General features: G+C 46.1%; 1 protein-coding gene across 4 annotated transcripts in view; it reads right to left on the bottom strand.

Annotated features, from left to right (window-relative positions):
• Positions 1-10,993: 10,993 nt before the first annotated feature.
• The window catches only part of Ldah (lipid droplet associated hydrolase), an 868,625-nt gene continuing 856,870 nt past the window's right edge, over positions 10,994-22,748 (bottom strand). For all 4 annotated transcript variants that reach the window (XM_051143349.1, XM_051143347.1, XM_051143337.1 and 1 more), the window contains exons 6-7: positions 21,353-21,435; positions 10,994-11,472 (exon numbers count right to left, since the gene is read on the bottom strand). In XM_051143349.1, the coding sequence (XP_050999306.1) occupies positions 11,281-11,472; positions 21,353-21,435 (275 nt within the window). In that variant the 3' untranslated portion in view covers positions 10,994-11,280. The remainder of the gene's footprint in view (positions 11,473-21,352; positions 21,436-22,748) is intronic.

Here is a 22,748-nt window from a genome sequence, read left to right as displayed (position 1 = left end):
TGGAGCTCTGTGGAACCATCACTAGCAACAGTGCTCCTCTTCTGGTTCTGCTTCCCGTGGCCATTTTCTAGAGGATGTGTTTTGTGACCACAAAAGGGCTACCGCATGTGGGGCAGATGGGATGTGGTTAAACTAGCTTTGCCAAGAGGCGGAGAGAGGCCGCTGTCTGCACAATTGGGAACACTCATCATCGTCTGCCTGTCATCTAGGATCTAGGAGGGCTGGGTGACCAGGACGAATTCAGCTGCTTCCTGGAATCCTCGGCTGGATGCTGTAGTCAATACTGCCTATGTCTGTCGGGATGTCCCCTCTTCCCCAGCCTGAGATCACCAAAGTCTCCCTGCTGAAGTAAATAGACTTCTCCCCTTTGTTGGGGAACAGTGCACTACTACTTGAGATAATCTGAACCATGACTTCCAGTGAGTGAAGTCTGACACTCCTGCCCAGGAAGCAGGGCAGGCCAGCTGGGCTCAGGGGCCTGCCAGACACTGAGCTGGTCTGGTTTGCTGCTTGAAGCCATAATTTATGGATTAAGGTAAACCCCTCCATTGGCAGGAAGGCATTTTCAGGATTCCTAGACTCTGGCTTTGTGGGATTTGGGGTTACCAAGCAGCTGGGCTGGACCTTGCAGAATGGGTGGTCAGCTTCTCAGTCTTATTGTGGGGGAAAATGGCTGGAGCTGTGCCGCGTTGTAGTATTCATGTTTGGCCTTTGCCTACTTTCCTGGCAATTTTATCCTCAAGAGGCAGGTGTAGGGAGTAGTAAGCCTGTGCATTGTGTGGTAGTGCTGCCAAAGGCCGGGGGTGGGGTTCTCTCTGTCCCCTGCTGATCTTCCCTGACAATCATCATGCTATCAGCAGGGACCGAAATGGCATGTAAGTCCTGAAGAGAGCCTGGGCGTACTCTGGATGGACCAGGAGACAGCCAATCCTGCAGGTCCTTACCCCAACAGCTACTTCCGCTCTTGGGCAACACAAATGGGGAACATAGATTGCATTCCTTCTCAAAGCAGGGTGTCTTGAGTCACATTCTTTCTGAGAGAGCATCTTGTGCACCGCCAAGAAGCCAGCTCCTCAGCTCCTCCCTCCCTTGTTTGAGTTTGCCCTGAAAAGGCAGCAGAAAAGTAGAGACCTCACTGTCATGGGCCTTGATGGTTCTTCTGAGAATGTTTTCTTGGTGGTGTGTGTGTGTGTGTGGGGGGTAATAGGGAAGCAGAGCCCTTCTCAATGAATTCAGCATCAAGGCCCTCAGCAGGTGGGCTTGGAGGGCTTGAAAGCAGCTTTATCTCAGGAAGCAGGGGAGCTCTGTTTCCCTTTCAGAAGCATCTGGGTGGGAAGGGAAGAAAGGATGTGGAGGAGATGGCAAAGAAGTGAGCGATGACTAGATTTCATAGGGTGGGCAGTTATGGATCTGAGTAGTCTTAGAATCAGGGCTTCTGTGCACTGAGTTAGCTCTCTTCACAGTATAGCCTGGGCCCACCTTGTAGGAAGGCACACAGATATCAGAACATCTCATGAGAGACCCCAGAGGCAAGTCAGTCATGGGCAGTCATTTCCCTGTCTAGATCTTCGGCACCTGCCCCTTAAAGGACAAGTGCTTGCTCCCCAATCCCCAGGTTCCAGCGTTCTTCCTAGAAAACTGTCCAGACATTTCCAAGGCAAAGTGCCACAGTTCTGTGGTTCTCTGAATAAATGTGTGGATGAGTCAGTAGGTGAAACCCAAGGCTGTGAGCTCTGAGAATCATGCAAGGACCTGGAGTGCTGTGCTTCTGGTGTGCACACATCCATCTTAACTGAGCCCCGCTCATGCTGTGCTTGTAGGTAGCTTACAACTTGGGCTCTAGACCTTCAGGCAGGCCGATCTGGGGATGGTGCTTCCTGGCAGCAATGGCAGCCACTGCAACAGAGTGGAAGTCAGCGTGGCCAGGGTGTGAGGTTCCAGAAAAAACAGCCTGAATTTTAAGGCTCTCTTGCTATGGTTGACCATCCAATGCACCCTCATAGCAGTAAGCCTGCACCCTAGGCAATGGTCTATCTCTCCTGCTCAGTGCTGAGCCTGTGGATCTGCTCCAGCACCTGTGAGGCAAACACAGGACTGGTTTCTTTCACATGCATCCCTTTCAATGACAAGAGGACTGTGGCAACCGAAGAAACTGTTTCTGTGTTTGGTGTGAAGCCACGAGAAGCACATTTTGGCCATCGGGTGAACTTCCTTTTACAGCACAAATTCTGCTTTCAGAGGGAGCTGCAAGAGAGAATTTGTAGTCCAGAAACTTCCCTTTCAGTGGATGCTGAAGTAAACGGCCTAAGGAAATCAGAAAAGGCTGAGAGCCAAATGCAGGCACCGCAGATGCTGTGCTACAGGCATCCAGGATGAGGCCAGATAGTTTGTGGTTGCTATCTGTTTTGTTATCATTTGAATGATGCTGTCTGGAGATGCGACCAGGCAGGAGGTGGGCATGGAGTCATCCTTGTGTAGTCATGTAGTGTTCCATCTGACTAGCACCAGACTCCACCACACCCAGTCCCAATGTCCAGAGATGGGGTGAGATGCCACGTTCTGCACCTAGGGCTTCAGACTCTTGGCTGTCAGTATCTAGAACTAAGTCTGGCCCTTCTGGTCATGTGTGCATCATGGACCAAAAACAAGAGTTCTAGGGAAGCTGCTGCAAAAGTCCTGCTGAATAAGAAGTAAACGGGAACCAATTCATCACGGGCACAACATTCTCAACCCCACTGCCCCAGCTCAGAGGGCGTGTGACTCTAGGCTCGCAAGCTACTTGTCTGCAGCAATTGCGTATAGCCTGTCCCTGCTTTGACTGTCAGTACTTCCAGACCCTCCTGGCAGCCTGGTTCCTTTCAAATAACTATAGGTAGTCCTTGCCTGGGCTCTCAGTGGGTTAAGCCTGCAAGACAGTGACAAGATATTCTGGGGGCCTCTTCCTGAGGCAGGAGTGAGGTCATTGATTCCTTTCAGGGGGCAGCAGCCATTAGCTTTGAGGATTATGGGGTGGCTTGAGGAATGGGCCCCACTTTTGGAGCCAGCCTGTCAGAGACATAAACAGTCACCCAATCTGCAATTAGAATCAATGATCCAGTTTGGTGAGAAAGTCCAGTGTGAAACGTGCTTCCTGGCTGGGGAGATGGGCTAATGTTCCAAGCTGGGAACTGAGACTCTCCAGAGAGAAGCTTCTCTGATGTTCTCCACCTCAGATAAATCACGCTAAACATGAACACCCTTAGTGTAATCTTATTTTTGCATTTCACTTTATAAAGTAGGACCAATCTTATGTTTTTGGTTCTTTGATAAAGAGTCATAATTTGATCCTTTGGTTGGAAGTTTTTTTCATTCCAAATGAAAAGTTCATGCATTAAAAACAAAAGTAAGGTTTAATGCTGTCTGTGACTTGCCCTTTCAGCAGAGGACATAAGTGGCTCTGAAAAGTTTGGGGTTGTTTTTCATTCCATTTTATGTATAAATAAAGAAGCAGATCTTTCTAGTCCTCTCACTGTGAGGGTTGTTGCTGAATCCTGAACCCGCTTATGGCATGACGCTGTGTAAGGAGGTCCTGGGTGGGCAGTGGAATGCGGCACACAGTGAGTGGCCTGCAGCTTAAAAAGTAAGTTTAATCTGATTCCAATACTGTTATTTTAAGGAAATGGCAAAACTCGAAGCGATGGTAATGCCACCAAAGCCCAATTCCCTCAGCAGCTAAAGACAGAATTAATTAGTTTCGGGGGAAGTTGCTTTCAGTTTGCAATGACACCTACTGTTCTCCTCCAGGCTTCCTAAGAAGGTGGGGGCAGGAGTTGGGCAGGTTTTTAAAACTGAAATCTCCTTGTTGGCGATCTTCCAGGTCGGCTTTGGCTAGAGCAGAGTTCTGGGGCTTGCAGGCTGCAGGTGAGCATCTGTCTGCTGCCTAGCCTGGCCACTTCGCTGCTGAAGAGGACCTGTCTCACTGCAGAAAGTGTGCGCAATGCTGTTGTGACCAGACCAGCTAGCAGAGAACCCTTGGAGGGCAGGCATGAATGCATGTGTCTATGTATTCTCAGATTTAGGAAGGTTGTACATACCAAGATGTAAATGACCTGTAAAACAGCAAGCTCTTCTTCTCAGCCATTACATGACAAGTATATATTTGTTAAACAGCTTGTACGCCCATCACTCACCACTTTCATGTTTTGTACAGATAAGTTGATTAAATATGTTATTCATTAAACTGCTTTGGACTGGTGTTTGAAGGTGGAGGTTTGAACCTTTGTCATTTAAGCCTTTCTGCGTTAGTCTAGTTAGTTCTTTCCATGCTGGTTTTGCCCTGCTTTGGAGAGCTGCAGCCAAGGACTTGTGCATCAAACAGGTGGCTGTAAGGCTGACCCTGGCTCTGCTAGTCTCTGCTGACCATGGCCTCTTGCAACAACAGGAGCCCCAAGTATAACGCCACCCTACTCTGGGTCCTTGCGACCACTGTGAAAATGCAGCACTACATAAGGTATAATGTAGAGTAAGCCTGTAAGACTGGGCTCTGGCTCAGGGGAGAAGAGGCCAAAATGATATGGAAAAGCCTTTTTTTTTTCAAAGAAACAACCCTCACAGCTTATAAGGAGTGAATAGTCATCCAAAACACAGTGGGAAGGGATAAATTTCTGGCTGCTGAGGACCCCAGAAAGCCTGGGTCCTCTCACTATGAAGGCTGCACGGCCAAGCCTCTGAAGTCTCAAGGCATAAAGGCCAACTGAGTGACTTTCTCTTTTGAGGCCAAGGATGTATTTCAGAGGATCCAGTCTTATAGAACAATCTGACAGGCCAGTCTTTCAACAGATAGCCCTGTAGTGCACTCTCTCGGCTCTTCCTCACACATCTGAAGTAGGCTACTTCATTTGCTCTTTGTTTCTGTTCACTGAGTGATGCAGTTGTGAGAGTGGACAGGACCCGGATCTCATGAAGGACTTGTGACCAATATGAACTTTGGGGATATGGAGCCCTATCAGTGTGACGCACCTTTTTGTCAGTGAAGGCAGCACCTGCCCAGTTTGGATCCAAAGCTCCTGTTGTACATTAATGAATGTCTCCGTGGTCATGTTTCTTGCCCATCAAAGATGCATCCCGAGCTTCTCTTTGTGCTCTTGGTTTCTTTATTAAGTGACATTTTCTTTCATTGGGGTATCTTCTTACGTCACTACTCCACCAGGAAGAATAAATGTGCCCTATGACCCTTCCATGGAATCGTGTTTATTACCCTTCTAGGTTAACATTTCTCTGTTTTTCACCATCTACACGGACTACTCCAGCATGCTGTGTAGGGGCTTACACACTCACAAGAGAAGGGAGGAAGTCAGGGGATTTGAAATTGCATCTGATTTCACCCTGTTGTGAACAGGCCTAAAATGCTCTTCTGTGGCTGAGACCGAGGAGGCCAAGCTTCACTTCCGTTTCCTCCCTGGCTCTGCTGTGCACAGTCTGCCCCTGGTGGCATTTATTTCCAAGCAGGCTGGGTGAAGCTGTCCTTGCTTCTGCTCCTCCAACTGGGATGGGGACTGCTGTGGTCACAGATGCGCAGAGGAGCTCACACGTAGCCTGGGACTCGCACTGCTGTGGTCAGAAGGATCAGCGATCTGGGGAGAGACTCCTCCACTGGGACATGTCACCACTGCTGACTCCTGTGGGGCTGTGGGTGTCTGCTGAGCCCTAATCACATGCAGGTGTACAGTGATGGCTGGTAGGAGGAAGCCCGGATGCTCTGCAGAGCCTGAGCTGGCTGGATTTGCAGAGGTGGATTGTAGTTCCTCTGTGAGGGAGGGAGACCTTGCAGGTGCACCGACACCCTGTGGCTCTAATGGACGCCCAGTCAGGGGGGTCACATTCCCATCCCAGAGAAGAGGAATTTTCCCATAGACATACCCAGGAAGGAAATCCACCCCACCATGGGGAGGTCAGCACAAACCCCTTCACCAGAATGCGTGCGGAATGCAATACAAAATGAGACCGCTCTACTCGGCCTGCCCATTGTCCTGTGGATTGCTGCTGTAATTCCCATTTGGGGTACTCTGCAGGGTTACGCTCAGTCACTAGTAAGCCACATATTTGATGGTTGTCAATACCTAAGCCTCAAAGGTTTTCTAATTATAGAAGAGGAGGAAATAACCATAGTAGTCATAGCAGATGAGATGAGCCACAAGAGGTAGTATCCTTGTTTTGTAGTTCCTTGGTGCAGGAAAGTGAACAGTTGTCTTTGAATCTGCTCTGCTCGGGGAATGCATATATGACCCTGACCAACACTTTCAGTGACATGCCTAGTTTGAGGATGCAGAGGACCTCAAATGTGACTTCTTGATCGTCTGACCCACAGAGAGCCTGCATTCCATGAAAGCTTACCTGCTAGGTCTGGAAAAAAACTTTTCTTTACTAATTTATTTAAATTTTACTAATTTATCTAAGACAGCCAACAGAGTTGGCTCCAGTGGGGGCTGGCAAGAGGGAGTTAAATAGGTGCTCAGGGGGTATTTCTAGGCCGAGTCTCAGGTTGCGCAGGATTGAGACTGGAAGCAGTGATTCTTAAGGTTTAAGAGCTAACATGCAGGTGTGGTGGAGCACGCCTTTAACCCCAGCACTTGGGAGGCAGAGGCAAGCTGATCACTGTGAATTCAAGGCCAGCCTGGTCTACAAAGGGAGTCCAGGACAGCCAAGGCTACACAGAGAAGCCCTGTCTCAAACAAAACAAACAAACAAAAAAGAATGAGCATGCATGCAGAAGCATTGTGTTAATCACAGAGCACCAGCTGACCAGCAGGCTTGGCTGAATGTATCCTGGATTGATACCAGCATGTGGGTTTTTCTCCTCCCAAAATATTGCCCAATGCAGTTTTTGCCTTTGTCTGTCTGGACTGTTACAGCTTTAGTCTTTTACAAGACTCACTTAAGACTAAACATCTCCTTTCACTTCTGCCTACTGTGTGTGTGTGTGTGTGTGTGTGTGTGTGTGTGTGTGTGTGCACATGGGCATGTGAGTGCAGGTTCCCACGGATGCCCGAGGCATCAGATTTCCATGGAGCTGGAGTTATATCATTGTGACCAGCCTTACAAGAGTGCTGGGAACTGAACTCAGGTCCCCTGCAAGTGTGGTTGAGTGCTTACCCACTGAGCCATCTTTGCAGCCCCAGAAGCTATGAGTGAGGCAGGGCACTTTGTACCTCAGCTTATTTGAACACTGGGCAAGTCGGAACTTCCAAGGATGAGGAAGCCTGCTTGTGAGACCGTGACAGCATAAGGGATAACTTACCTGGACTTGTTCTTTCTATGACAAACTAATCTAAATCTGCCTGTTCTTTGAGTAAAGGAAGCCCCTCCCTCTTCCCCCCCCCCCCAGAAGCCCTCTCTTCACAGAGATATAGCAACACGGTGTTCTCTATGGCCCTTGCCATGCTGCCAGGGTGTCGCCAAGGGCTGGCAGAGGCCCTGCTTAATAGTTCACAGCCTGGGCCAGTGTGATCACTTACCTCCATCTGCATGGGGCAAAGATAGGAGTCACAGCCTGTGGGAAAGTACAAGGACACACATAAGAGTGTGCCTGTCCTCTCTGAAAAGCTTTGCTCACATCCTTGGGGATGCATCTGTTCACAGAGTGTGCTTGGCTCTGGCCTTTGAACACTCCTTAAACCCCACCCCCAAGTGGAGGAGCCCAGGTACATCCTCTCTTCTGTGGCCAGCAACAGAGATGTCTTGTATTTTCTGAGAAATGTTGTTTCCTGCATCTTTTCTGTCTTTTTTTTTCTTTCTTTCTCTTTTCTTTCTTTGAGACAAAGTTCCGCTATATAGACCAGGCTGGCCTCAAACTCCCAGAGTCCTGCCTGCCTCTGCTCCCAAATGCTGGGATTAAAAGTGTGGGCCATCACACCCGGCTCTTGTATCTTTCCAAGCTCACTGTGAGAACATCCTAGGCTGTATGTGTGTGTGTGTGTGTGTGTATGTGTAGGCTACATAGAGTGAGGTTAGCATGTCACTCCTGCACAGGAGCAAGGTTCAGGGGCTTGGAGATGACAACCTGGTTGACAACCAGCCTAGGCTTCTCCACTGCACCGGTGAGCTTGAAGGAACTTGCCAGTTTCTCCCTGTGTGTGCCTGTTAGGGCAGGCTGGCCGTAAGCCAGACAATATGCTGACTGCTACATCCATGGCCTCATTGTTTTGTAAAACAAAATACCTGCGATCCCCTATCCCCTCTCCTCCTGCCCGTGTCTGCCCAAGCAGACAAACGACAATAAAACAACCCAACTAACAAGTGCTAGTATTATCCCAGTTTCATAGGTGAGCAGCTAGGAGGCTCAGGGAGGGACGGAACCTTTTCTTTCTTTTTTTTCCTGTTTTTAAACAACAAGGTTTCTCTGTAGAGCAGGCTGGCCTTGAACTCACAGAGATCTAAAAACTCTGTCCTCTGTCCTTTGTGTTGGGACTAAAGGTGTGTACCACCACTGCCCGGCTGGGATGGGATCATAGTTAGCATTGTGAAGCTATAAATGAAAGATCTGGGATTTAAACTCAGTTTGCCCTTTACTGTCTACAAGAAATCTACTGCCTAGAGAGGAACCAATGAGAGAGATAGCGATGCTGGGGAGACTGTTCTGTTTTTAAAAAATATTTTATATACACTTGAAGTATCACAAAGCTCCAAAATATTGGTAGCTATAGAGGAGAGTGTCTTTTCATGCTCCCCTTGTGAGTGAACTGGCACGATACACCACGGCCCCGGCTATGTCGCTGTCTTCTCAGTACAACACAGGCATTCTCTTAGGTCTCCACAGTACAGTCACACAAGTCAGAAAATTAATACCACCATCTCTAGACACCATCCAAACTGTCCCTTGATTTATTTTATAATAAAAAACTACAAATGATATTTTATAAAAAAAAAAAAACATACAATCTAGAGTCCGGGTTTGTGTTAGTTTGTCATGTTTCTTTAATCTTATTTAATCTGAATTGTTACAGCTTTGGTATAAGTTACGAGGGGAAATCAGAGCACTGGAGGGCTGAGTGAAGCAAACAGCCAAAGGACCCCAGTCACAAGCCTACACGAGCTGCTCCTGTAGTTTCTTTTGTGGCTCAAGACAGACTAGGAATCACTGTTGGCCTGGATGAAGGTCCCAGTGAATGGTTTTCACCTGCATTAGGCAGCTTTATAATAATCACAGTGAAGGCCATAGTGAACATCATGTAGCTAACTGGAACACACAGGCATGACTCCTGGAAAACAGATCTTACCCAGTAGTTATGTATTTTTGTCTTTTGTTACCTCCTCTTTTTTATGCTTGAGACAGGGTCTTGCCATGTAGTTCAAGATGGTCTCAAAATGCATTATCTGGTGTTCAGGGAGGCCAGAAGAGGGTGTCATATCCTCTGAGTCAGGCGTTACAAACTGCTGTGAGCTGACATGTAGGAACTGGGGTGCAGGTCCTGGATCCTCTGGAGGAGCAGCTAGTACTCTTAACCACTGACCCATCTTTCCAGCCTCTCTGTGTAATTCTCAAGTACTCACTCTCCTGAAATCCAATTTCTCCCCCTTTCAAAAGTGCAGTGACAAAGCACTGTCCTTTAAGAGTTCAGCACACAGAGATCAGACCAGACACAGTAGTGACTGCAGGCAAGGCGTTTATTATAAAATAGCATTTGCTGTTTAGATGAGGAAAATAGGAATGAGGAACCAGGGTCTTTTAAGCAGGGCTTGGAAAACAAAGAACAATGTAACATCATTTCTGAAAGAAATCCATGAATGCTGTTCCTTTGTTCCAGTAGGTCTGATTTACGAGCAATTGCTTCTGCGTATTGATTTCCCACTGCTGACCAAGCCCTGTTGTGTGTGACAAGGCACTGAGCGCATGAGTCCGGCTTCCAGTGTGAGTCCCGGCTTCCAGGGCAGCTCTCAAGAAGGCTCCCTGTGCAGACGCCATTAAGGACTTGCCTATAACACCAACCCTCACTGTGTCTTCCTGGACTAAGCAGTCCTTGTCTGGAGCTTGGCTGTTCCCCCTCTGAGAAGTTAGAGCTCAGAAGTTTCACACAGCATCACTCACCACTGAGCTGGCAGCATATCAGAACCAAATCTTTTGTCAGTGCCGTAGGTTTTCGAGAGGCATGGCTGTCTCACTGCTCTTGAGGAATGATATTGTTATGAGAGCTTTGCTCTAGAAGAAAATGGAATGCTTCCAGCCGTTCCTCACCCGTCACACAGATGGTGGGGTCTCCTGGCCTACGAGATCTTAGCATGGAGACAACTAAGGGAAGGAAGCATAGCTGCCCATCCTCCACCAGGAACATGCTTTTCTAACTAGACTTTCAGAGGTGAAGCAATACAAATTTAATGGCTTCTTCTGTTCATTCACAAAATTATTTCTTTCTGATCAATCAAGTTTAGGCAAATGGGGAATGGACTTATGTTAATGTTTTACTCAACAATTTAAGACGTCTTTCCAAAAATTATGTTCTAGGAGGGAAGAGTCATAAGGTAGCTAATGGTGTCATTGCTCACTGCTCACAGGCTCACTGCTTCCTGTCCATGGAGAGCCACTAGAGGAGTCACGCCTCTGAGCAACTCCATGCCCACACAGATCTGATGTGGACAGCCCCCTCCCCCTCCTTGCTCTAGAAGAGCCTGTAGGGACCTGGCATTTTAGGACTTAGGTGGAGCCTGCTGGCTCTCCTGTGGCAAGACAGAGTCAGAGTCCTTCAGCAGCTCTGTCTAGTCAGTGGATGGCTGTCAGGCAAACCTTACTCTCGGTTTCCTGCAGGTGGACCATGAAGACATGCTGAGGATTGGCTCATTCCTCCTCACAGCTGAGAGAGGGTGTGCGCCACAGTTCTCTGCATTTCACATACAAGGCAGTACATTTCACGTTCATGGGTAGCTTTTCATTTTCTAGTGTTTCATAACCTCATCCAGGAGAACCTAGTCTATAAAATAACAACTTGATCAGAATCACCTATATTTAGATTTTTTTTCCTCGGCTTATAAGGATCTGATTGGCCAAACTACACTGCACAGTGCTGTTGGGCTTCTTGTAGAAAGAGGAATCTTTACAGAAATCACCGGGTTCCCCGAGTCAGGGAACACATAGAATGGGTCATCAGCTGGGGTAATTTTAGTCTTAGCACAGAGGGAGTTGGCAGTCGATAAGGCAAGAGAGCCTCGCTTTTCCTTTTCAAGCATAAAGATTAAATGATCCCCCGCGAGGCAGAGCACATCTACGGCTTCCATGTGCTGGCTGTAGATGCTTCTGTCCTGGGTCAGTATTTATATTTTGGGCAGTATGTTATTTATCCAGTTGGCAACTATGGTAGCCATCTCCTGGCTACAACGAAGAACGAAAGCATGTGGTATTCCTTTCTTACAGAGTTGGATGTTGCCTTCTGGGAAATCTTTCTTCATGTCTTCATAGAACCTTACTGGACACCAGTTATCTTTCTGACCGTAGTAAAACGTCAGCTGAAAGACAAGAAACAGCGTTTATCTTCCCCTCCCAACATTAAGTGGTGCCAGTGGGCTGTAGTGCTTTGAGGGCCACCCCGGTGCTGGACTCCACCCTCTGGTCCTAAGGTCACCTCTAGAGCTCGAAGAGACCCCAGGATTCATTATGGGGATGTGATGGGAAGAAATCCACCTGGAGACTTTGTATAGCAGGTTCCCGAAACTCACTAAAGGAACACCTGGCAAGGTCATGTGTGCTGAGCCTAGAGTGGACACGGGACAAGAGGAGGTGAGAGTAAGGGAGACAGTTAGGCAGACATAGTACTGAAGACTGGTGACTACAAACCTACCGCTTTTACCCAGCCCTTTGACAGCTGCAGGGACAGGTTTGCTGAGTGAGTGCAAGGAAATCTGAATGCAAAGAAGTCAGACCATCCCTGGCTTCCCACTGTGGCGGTTGAAATATGATCAGCATTCTAAGAGACTTTGTGACACCTTAAGGAGGCTCAGTGCAACAGGAGGGCCCGCTGAATTCAGTGAAAACACGTCACACTCACTCTTCAGGTGACATCAACCAGGCTGAGTGGCAACAAGAGCCTCTTCGGAGGTGCTACTAAGATCTTTTCTGGATATTTAGCTACACATGCACATGAGGCAGATGGGTGGACCAAACAGATGCTGCATTAGAAGCTGCTGTGCTCCACTGAAAAGCTGGGATGTACTCTATAATTCTTTACAAAAAGGCAACAAAGTAAAATAATAAGAAATTAAAAATTATTTGTGCGTGTGTGCACGTGCACGCACGTGTGAGCATGTGTGCGTGTGTGAGTGCGAGCATGAGCACGTGTACATGGCACAGAGTGTATCTGGATGCCAGTGGACTTTGCAGAATTAGTTTTCTCCTTCCATCTGCATGTGGGTCTTGGGGATCAGGCAGGTTATTAGCGCTTCATAGTAAAATAACATAATGATAATCTTTATTAAAAAAAAATACAGACTAGGGCTGGAGAGATGGCTCAGTGGTTAAGAGCACTGTCTGCTTGCTCTTCCAGAGATACTGAGTTCAATTCCCAGCAACCACATGGTGGCTCGCAACCATCTATAATAAGATCTGGTGCCCTCTTCTGGGATGCAGGCAGAATACTGTTTGTAATAAATAAATAAGTAAAAGAAACACACAGACTAGATTTTAGGGACAGAGGAGAAAATACAATACCTCCTACTCACAGAACATTGCTTTCGCTTATCGGCAGCAGAGGAGCAGTGGAAATGGAGGTGCCAAGGGAGCAGGGCCCATCATGGCTCTGCCTGATGCAACTTCTGCTGGCGGAACAGCTACACATCCAAAGGCATGCACAGCTAACATTCAAAAGGCCAGCATTTCCTTTCCCCCTTATGAACGCTGGTGCAAAGCCATCTAGCAATAGCTTCATCTAAACTACACGGGGCTGCAGCGAGAAGCTGAGCTGGGTTACACTTTCCTTTAGCGGAGGCAGCTGAGCGTCCTCCTGTGCTTCTGTTGCTCCCTGGGCCATATGCCTCAGCAAAGTGGTTGGCGTGCTTGAGGAGTCAAACTAAACTGAGAACTGACAGAATCCAGCTCATCAGAATCCCCTGCCCTCGAGTACTGAGCCCAGACCTGGTGAAAATTCAGCAACGCTGTTCCTCCTCCTAATGGATCCCAAAGGAAAGCTCCCTTAGGCATCTTAAGTGGAGCTGTGGCTGAGATCTAAACAGGACTGGACATTCCAGGGCCTCAGCCACACACTTAATATCAACACCACTTCTCATTACAGAAGAAGCACGTGGGAAGGGAGTGCACATGGGAAGGAAGAGTAGCCAGTCTTTTAAATATGTACTCAGAGGCCTATTTAGGCTATGGCTGATTTCATAGTAGTAGTAATCAATGCTTCCTGAATGCCTGATATACGCTGCACACTCTTTATGAGGTCTGGATTATAAGATAAGACATTATAACCACCATTTTAGCAGACTATCTGAGAATATATATTAATTTTAAATGATTTTTATTGGTGGGGAAAGGCATCATCCGACGAAGCCAGTGGCAGAGCTGGGGTGTGAACGTGGTCTGTGACCCCACAGACTCCGCTTTCCAACACTTGACCAAGCTCCATTAGAGAATGTAAGAGAGCACGAGCACAAACGCAGCCCCCTTGGATGAACGTAAGAGAGCATGCGCACGAACGCTGCCCCCTTGGATGAATGTAAGAGAGCATGCGCATGATCGCAGGCCCCTTGGATGAATGTAAGAGAGCATGCGCACGAACGCAGCCCCATTGGATGAATGTAAGAGAGCCCCCTTGGATGGAGCTCTTGAGGTCAACACGATGGAGATAAAAACAGGCCTATCCGCTTCCAGGACGATCAGGACATTCTGGACAGGCTTCAAGTTAAACAGGCAGAACTAACACAATCCGTTTCGGAGAAAGGCTTGGCGGAAAGGCAGCCCTGGTGCGCTGGTCCAGGGAGCACTTTATTATGCTCCGCCAAGCGGGACGTGTGCATGTCAGAAGGATTTGCATGGCCATTCTACAAACGTCGGCACTGTATGAGGGCTGTTCCCACAAGCAGCATGCACTTCTGGCTAAGGCAGGAATGGGAGCAGAGCTAGGACAGAAAGCTCCTTTCTCGAAAGCACTTTGCCCCACTTAAACCACATGGTAGCCCTGGCTTGAGGCAGAGGCAGTGCCACCTTGCCCCGCCACAGCTGCCCACCTTCTTCCAGAGGTTACAGCTGATGCGCCCTCTTTGGGAACAACTGAAGCCTCCCGTGGACACAGAGTGATGTTTAGATTCAGTCTGGAAGCAGCACACAACAGCTGTTTCCATACGCTTGGGCCAAAGATGGTCACGGCAGTTTAGAATTTCCCTCCTAAGTGAGTTTTAAACGAAAACTTCAAGTTTATAACCAAACACAAATTCACTTTTCTATGAAGGGGACGTGTGTCTCCTTATAGTTCAGAACAACGGCAGAGTAAGGGAACGCTGACCTACTTGTTATTTCAGATACAGCAGGTGCCTGACAATCCGCAGCAGACCCCAGAGGCTCCCGCACAGATCTGGAGTGGTGAAAATGAACAACTGATCCTCTTCCTTTGGCTGACTCTACTCTGGATCTCACCTCATGCCCCTCCCTGCCTCTATTCCCACTGTATTCGGGGGCTCCTCTTTCCTAACCTTTAACTTGAAATGGCCCGGCATCGAGCTCCGAGGGCTTCCTTCTTTATAATGCAGCCTTCTGCAGGTGGCCACTGTGTACACACACAGCTTTAGCTACAGGCCGATCATGCCACAACCAAAACTGAGTGCACACTCCTGTTTCTAGGCTTTATAGCATACATCTGGGCATGTATTTGCTTGGCTATTCCGGAACTGTCTTATTTACAAGTGCCAGCTGCCTCCTACAACCTGCGGCTACTTCCCAACCCTCCCTTACTACCAAATGGAGAGCAAGGGCCATGGTCTCAGACCCTCAGGCCATCTGCTACTATCCCACCTCCACTTTGACTTTTCCTCCTGAACCTTCATGCCCAACCCCACTACATTCATTCTAAAAGTCCGTTAAAGACACGTCACCTAAAGCGTAACTGCTTTCCAATATTCTCTCAGCATTTCCCCCAACATTATCCCTCTCGTGTGTGTGTGTGTGTGTGTGTGTGTGTGTGTGTTAATCTCATTGCATTTTTAGAGGTAACTGATATATACTGGGATATCTGAATGGGGTGTTGGCAGCTGCTATGTGTTCTGATTGGTCAGTGGCTATATCATGTGGTTGCCAAATATTAGGCATATCACTCTATCACTAATCTGGTCAGTGGCTCTCAACCTTCCTAATGCTGCGACCCTTTAATACAGTTCCTTATGTTGTGGTGACCCCTAACCATAAAAGTATTTTCATTGCTACTTCATAACTGCAATTTTGCTACTTTTAGGAATCGTAACGTTAATATCTGTATTTTTCAGATGGTCTTAGAAGACCCCTAGGAAGGGGCAGTTAGACTTCCAAAGGGGTTGTAAGCCACAGGTTGAGAACTATTGCTCTAGACGCTGTCCCTCGCTTCTGGCTTAATCAGTGTCCGAGCCGACACATCATGCTGTCCAACCTCTCTTTCCCTAATGCGGAGCTTTTCACTTGGAGTCTACAGGCCCACATAGATGTAGTGTTTGGGAATACAAACTTGTTATTTACCCCTCATATTTCTTTTAGTTATAAATACAGGCAATAAGGCAATGATTTTTTTAATACATATATATTCAAATCATAGTAAAGTTACTATAGGAGACTAAAAGATGAATTACAGTCATTACTACAAACTCTCAGTAGTAACTTTGACCATTACATATTTTTAGTTTTGTTTAATTTTTACTTATATGTATATGTACATGTGTCTGTGTATGTCTATACATACGAGAGTAGGTGCCCATAGAGGGCTGAAGCATCAGATCCCCGTGGAGCTTGAATTAGGTGGTTGTGAGTTGTCTGTGGGTGCATGAACTGAGCTTGGGTCCTATGCAAGAGCAGCGCTCACTGTTAATCACTGAGCCATCTGACTGGCATCTGTTACCACCTCTAACTACTCAGTGTATCAATAAATACGCAGGTAGTACTGCTACATCACGCGCTGAGTTTAAGGCATTTTGCTGCCTGTATTTCAACACCCTCCACTCTCTCGAAAGCCTTCCTGATGGCTCTGTCTCTCCGCCCACCCATCTAGCACACACTCACTGATTGTTCCTCAGAGACTGAGCTGTGCACTGGGTCCGCAGGTGAAAGTAACAGTTCCTCCCTTCGGGGTGGGGGCGAGAGGAAGGCTGTTCATTTACATACTGTGTGCGACAAGAATGCGATGGGACTTTAAACAGGGAGCCATGAGAGCCAAGAGGGAGGACTGCAGCTGGGGAAACTTCCTGGAGGTGACAGTGAGAGCCAAGTTAAAGGAAAAGTGGGATTTAGTCAGGTGAAGAGACAGCGTAACCTCTGATGTCACCCGTCGTGCTGCACTCTTGCGGAAGTAACTACAATGCTGTATTTCTTCTGCAAAGGGAAGCTGCTATCTATTCCTGGAGACTGTAGGCAGTACAGCTGTCCGATGCTGGGCAGAAGGTCTCCAGACCTTGCAAGGAAGACAGCTGGCCTAGACTTTGCAGAGTTAAATTGGTCAATCTCCCTAGAGGATATAAAGCTCTCTTTGTGTGAACAATAGAAGTCAATGGCAGAAAATCTGAACAAGACTTTAAAGCCGATGCTTGCAGATCAAGGCAGAAGAAGGGTTCAGGAAACTTTCGGCATGATGTGGTAGCAAGATTATTTTTAGACTAGTTTTCGAGCAGCTTCTAGGCTAGACTGTAGAAAAAGGCTCTTTTTGTACCTCTTTTGAGTTAGACAACTGAGATATAGTGAAAAGTGTTTACATCAATGCTGGTTCAAAAACTACACAGTGGGCAGTGTGAAGAGGCATGTGTAGGTGGAAATGGGAGAGGGCAGCCTTGAACACAGCATCTAAGGTGGAGGTATTTGGAGTCTCAGGAATGGAGCTTTCAGCATTGACTAAAGGATTATTGGAAGAGGGGAGGCAACGGCTACCTTCCTAGAACCACGAGTCCTGATAAACTCTTTCACTTCCCTAAGCTGACGGGGACATACCATGTTAGATCACCTTCATCAAAACTAAATTACAGCTTCCTGAACACCAACAGCCCAGGCCTTAAGGTCAACAATTAATAAATGGAACCTCATGAGGCTGAGAAGCTTCTGTAAGGCAGGAGACACCGTCAACAGAACAAAGTGACAGCCTACAGACTGGGAAAAGATCTTCACCAACCCTACACCTGAAAAAGGTCTAATATCCAAAATATATAAAGAACTCAAGAAATTAAACACCACCAAACCAAATAACCCAATTGAGAAATGGGGCTCAGAACTAAACAGAGAATTCTCAACAGGAATATCAAATGGCTGAGAAACACTTAAAGAAATGCTCAACCTCCTTAGTCATCAGGGAAATGCAAATCAAAACAATTCTGAGATTCCATCTTACACCCATCAGAATGGCTAAGATCAAAAATTCAAGTGACACCACATGCTGGCGAGGATGTGGAGAGAGAGGAACATTCCTTCATTGCTGGTGGGAATGCAAACTAGTACAACCACTTTGGAAATCTATCTGGCGTTATCTCAGAAAACTGGGAATAGGGCTTCCTCAAGACCCAGCTATTCCACTCCTTGGAATATACCCAGAAGATGCTCCAGCACACAACAAGAGAATTTGCTCAACCATGTTCATAGCAGCCTTATTCATAATAGCCAGAACCCGGAAACAGCCTAAGTGTCCCTCAGTAGAAGAATGGATAAAGAAACTGTGGTACATTTACACTATGGACTCAGCTGTTTAACTCAGCTGTTAAAAACAAGGAATTCCCAAAATTTGTGGACAAATGGATGGAACTAGAAAGGATCATAATGAGTGAGTTAACCTAGAAACAGAAAGACTCAAATGGTCTTCACTTACCAGGAAAGTGGGATAGATGTGAGGACATCCTATTGGGACTCTAGATGAGAGAAGTATGGGAGAATGGGGAAATAGAAGGATCCAGAGGATCCTAGAAACCTACAAGAAGAACATTATGATGGGTGGATCTGGGCCCAGGGGTTCTGCTCAAACTATGGCACCAGCCAAGGACAATACATGCAGTAAACTTCGAACCCCTACCCAGATCTAGCCAACGGACAGGACACTCTCCACAGTTGAGTGGAGAGTGGGGTATGACTTTCACATGAACTCTGGTGCCCCATATTTGACCACATCCCCTAGATGGGGAGGCCTGGTGGCACTCAGAGGAAGGATAGCAGGCTACCAAGAAGAGACTTGATACCCTATGAGCATATACAGGGGGAGGAGGTCCCCCTCATACACAGTCATAGGGGAGGGGAGTAAGGGGAAAATAGGAGGGAGGGAGGAATGGGAGGATACAAGGGATGGGATAACAATTGAGATGTAACATGAATAAATTAATAAAATATATTAAGAAAACTAAATTACACCATGTTTCCTCCTTTCTTCATTACATGACATGAAGTGGCCATGCACTTCCAGGCTTTCTGTACTTCATGTCGCTTAGAAACGCTGAGGAACAGGGGCAATCAATCCTGTTTGAGTAGAGAGCTGGTGTTTAGCAGTAGAAGGCATTTTGGTGAACTGACTGTAAGGGGGTTACTATAAGGCAGGGCGGGCGCTGCACACCATCGTGAACAACACCGTACTTGCCTTCAGTTCTACCAGTGCATTTACTGTTTTCGTCTTAGAAATGCAATTATTACCCGGAATTGGACAGCTTATTCCTATGCCTGTATTAATATTAACCTTGAAATGTGGACTATCTGCCAACATACTCCCAGGTTTCTCTCAAGAAAGTCGCAGGAAACTTCCAGCCCTGGCCAGAGTTGCCATGAGCAGACCTCTATCTGGGAGTGATTACTTGTGCATCTGGGTTTAACTTAGCCCAGGAATACGTTAGCACCTTTCCTTGACCTCTTTCTGAGCACAACATACAAACAGGATCCAGAATGAGTGGTATTTTACAGCAGCTGGCTTCTCCAGGTGGTGGGACCGGCTCTGACGTGACGGGTCCAGTCATTCCCCAAGTGTGAGTTTTGGAAGCCAGCATCTGCTGCTGATCTTACTCTAGAGCAGGGGTTGATTTTTTTTTTTTTTTTAAACAAACTTCCAACCTGGAGAACTAAAATGCATTTTGGAAACAGACTTGCTTATAATTTAGGTACAGAAGAAAATGCCATTCTCTGGTAATTTCATAATCTCAATGCTGGAAGTATGAGAGCCCTGGAGAGCAGGTCCTCCTTGTTCAGCCTTCTCCATTCGGCTAGCAACAGCTTCCACTTGATTCAAAAATGTCTATCTCCAGACAGGTGCTGCCTAAGAAACGTAATGACAGCTATGGACACAAACCGAACAGATGCTGGCATCTTCCAAGGCCTTGTCGGAGTAAATATTTTTAATATTGTGAAATCTTTTTTAAGCAACACATATAACACTTACTTTCAGAAAATGGTACTGGGAGGTTAGGGAACTATGGATCAGTCCTGTGGACAAGCTCCAGTCTGATGTCTCACCACTTAAGAAGAGCCCCTCAATGCAGTGGGGAGCGAGGGTGTGACTTGCAGGCCCTATCAGAGTAAGTCATCCATCAGGGGCCATTTTACTGTGCTCAGCAGGTGCCAGTGTTCCACGCCAACTAGAACGTTCTAGGTTGGTGTTGTCTTAAAAAGCACAAGGCAAGGTACATATATACTTTAAGAAATTTCTAGTAGCTGGCTGCAGGGGTGCATGCCTGTGATTCCAGTACTTGGGGAAGCAGAGGCAGGCTGATCTTTGTGACTTTGAGGCCAGCCTGGTCTACAAAGAGAGTTCAGAGAAACCATGTGTAGAAAAAAAAAAAAAAAAAGAAGAAATTTTTATTAACCATGTTAAAAAGAGTATGAAGGAACTAGTAAAATTACTTTAGATGTATTTTAAACATATTTACTACAATATACCTAAAATAGTTCTATGTGCAATCAATATATTAATGAAATATTTTTCTTTTAGGATACTGCTTTTCTGCCTGTGCTGAGGTGGAACTCAGGCCCTGTAAAATCCTAGGTAAGCTCTTTACCACTGACCTACATCCTGAACATCAGGTACTCATGTTTTGAAAGCTAATGTGCATTTATACTTATGAAACATCTCATTTCAGACTAACAGCACAATAACGTTTGTGTGGGGGTATGGGATTTTAATCGTGCAGTTCTGGGCAGTGGGCAAAGTTCAGTAGCAGGACATACACCCTTAGCATGTGCAAGGCCCTGGGTATGATGGACACAAAGCAGACTGGAGCTGGAGAGATGGCTCAGCTGTTAAGAGCACTGGTTGTTTTTTCAGAGGGGCCTGGGTTCAATTCCCAGCACCCACATAGCAGCTCACAACTGTCTGTAGCTCCAGTTCCAGGAGATCTGGCAACTCTCACACAGACATGTATTCAGGCAAAACACCAATGCACAGAGAAATAAATAAGTCTTTAAAAGCAAGCAAGCAAACAAACAAACAAACAGTACAGTACAGATCTATGCTCTTCAGGACAACACAGATAGATGATGTCCCAGAAGCGTCCTGACTGTCCATATACTAGGATTTCTGGGCATATTCCAAACCACGTTGGCTTTCCAGCTTCAGAGACTGGTACTTCCAAGTATGTTTGTGTGTGGGTCTAGTGTTTGCAGGTACCACACACCTGATATCTCAGAAAACTGTTTCTTTTCTTTTTTTTTAAGATTTATTTATTTATTATATATACAGTGCTCTGCCTACATGTACACCTGTAGGCCAGAAGAGGGCATCAGATCACATTACAGATGGTTGTGAACCACCATGTGGCTGCTGGGAATTGAACTCAGGACCTTTGGAAGAGCAGGCGGCTCTCTTAACCACTGAGCCATCTCTCTAGGCCAGAAAGCTGCTTCTTAAGTGAGAATAATCCTTATGTATTGGAGACTGATCATCAGGTCATATGTGATGTTAGTTCTTTCCCACTGTTTTAATTATTATATTTCAATATAACTCATTTATTTTACAGACGCCATTGAGACTTCTTAACATAATATATTATTAAAATAGAAAAGTATTGATTTAAAAAAATAAATCCATAATATACTTATATGGCTGTAATCAGCTTTACTTACCCTCTGTAACCCAAGAGTAACAGAAGAACTTAGGCTAAATCTACAAATGTTCAATGTGTTTAATTCTTAGCCAATCCTAGCCTTGTGTCCTCAGTAAGTATTTCTACCCACCAACTGATGCGCCTGCAGCCCCAAAGTACTTACCTTATGTAAGTGTTCCTTTATGATTTCATTATCTCTCTCCACCACCTGGATCATTTCTTGGCTCCCAAGGTAGGCAGCATTAGCTTCATTAAACAAAACAAAACAAAACAAACAAAAAACCCCAAACGAACAGTTAAAACACTCAGAATAAACCGAAGGATAGAAATGTCAAATTAATTTTAGCAAATTTACATGTCTCATTTTTCTTTTTTTATTTAAGTAATTTATTCAGATTACATCTCAATTGTTATCCCTTCACTTGTACATGCCTCATTTTCTAATGGCATCTGACATTAGATATTAGTGACCTGGCTGGCAGGTTCACTAAGGCAAGGTGTATTTATAGAGGGCCATGCCTTTAAGGTTTGGCTAGCCCCAGGAGGGGGAGCCTACCCAGGCCAGTGAAGCCCCAAGAAGCCAATGCATAATAGAGAATAAGACCATGACGAACACCCTTTGGCCCAGTGGGAAGAGCTCTACTTGTTTTCTTCCTCTCTGTAAAGCAGCCTGAAAGCATCAAACAATAAAAGGAGAAAATTATAAAATTAGCTTTGTTGGTTTATCTTTTCTCAGAATTTCTGTTTTTTACTGTCCAAAGCTCAGTGTCTTAAAACCTTTGTATTCACAATTTGTTTTTTCAGTTGTTTTAGACAAAAGGGCAAATGAGGTCTCAGAAGTGGAGGGATCTACGTGAAGTTATTCCCACTTGTGATTTTCCCAACTGAGATTTTTGGAAACAAGCAATTTAAACACTCTGGCTGCTACTTTTACAATTCAGAAGTCTTCATTAATAGATTATACTTTCTGTCTCTGGAAACATCTAGAAATACAACACGCTTCAGATTTAGTGAAGAAGACTTCTTTGGCTCTGTTTTACACATTTAACTCAGAAATAGTTCTTAGTAACACTGGTGAAAGTTTAGATATTTCTTGGCTACAAGATTTTATTAGGACACCGAGTCACACATTTAGTGCTACAAAACAACAGAATTCAAGACACCCAAATGGGACTCTGGGAGGTCCCCTGTGGCTGCTGTGTATCAGTTAGGACTTCTCATAGCCCATGAGACCTCTATTAGTCATCACACCTTACCAGGTGACCTTTCTACCAACCTGGCAGGCTGGAGTGGAAGACAGCCAATCAAGGCTCCTCTTCCTGGTTATCAGTACTTTGTAGGTCAGGGACAGAGCCCCTTCTGTGAACACATCTTTCCCATGCAAGCTAACCTGTCAGTCTCAAGCCCCCAGTATTTACTCTCTGGAAAAGGTCCACAGAGCAACCAAGCACCATCACCTTCCTCCATTTGAAATCACCCCAGGGCTAGGTATTAGACACCAAGAGATCACCCAGTGACTTTAGAAATTATAACAGCCAATCCTGGATCTCCCCACCAGA

The sequence above is a fragment of the Acomys russatus genome, chromosome 1 (assembly GCF_903995435.1).
Source record: "Acomys russatus chromosome 1, mAcoRus1.1, whole genome shotgun sequence".
Lineage (NCBI taxonomy): Eukaryota > Metazoa > Chordata > Mammalia > Rodentia > Muridae > Acomys > Acomys russatus.
This window is presented reverse-complemented; position numbering and strand designations above follow the sequence as displayed.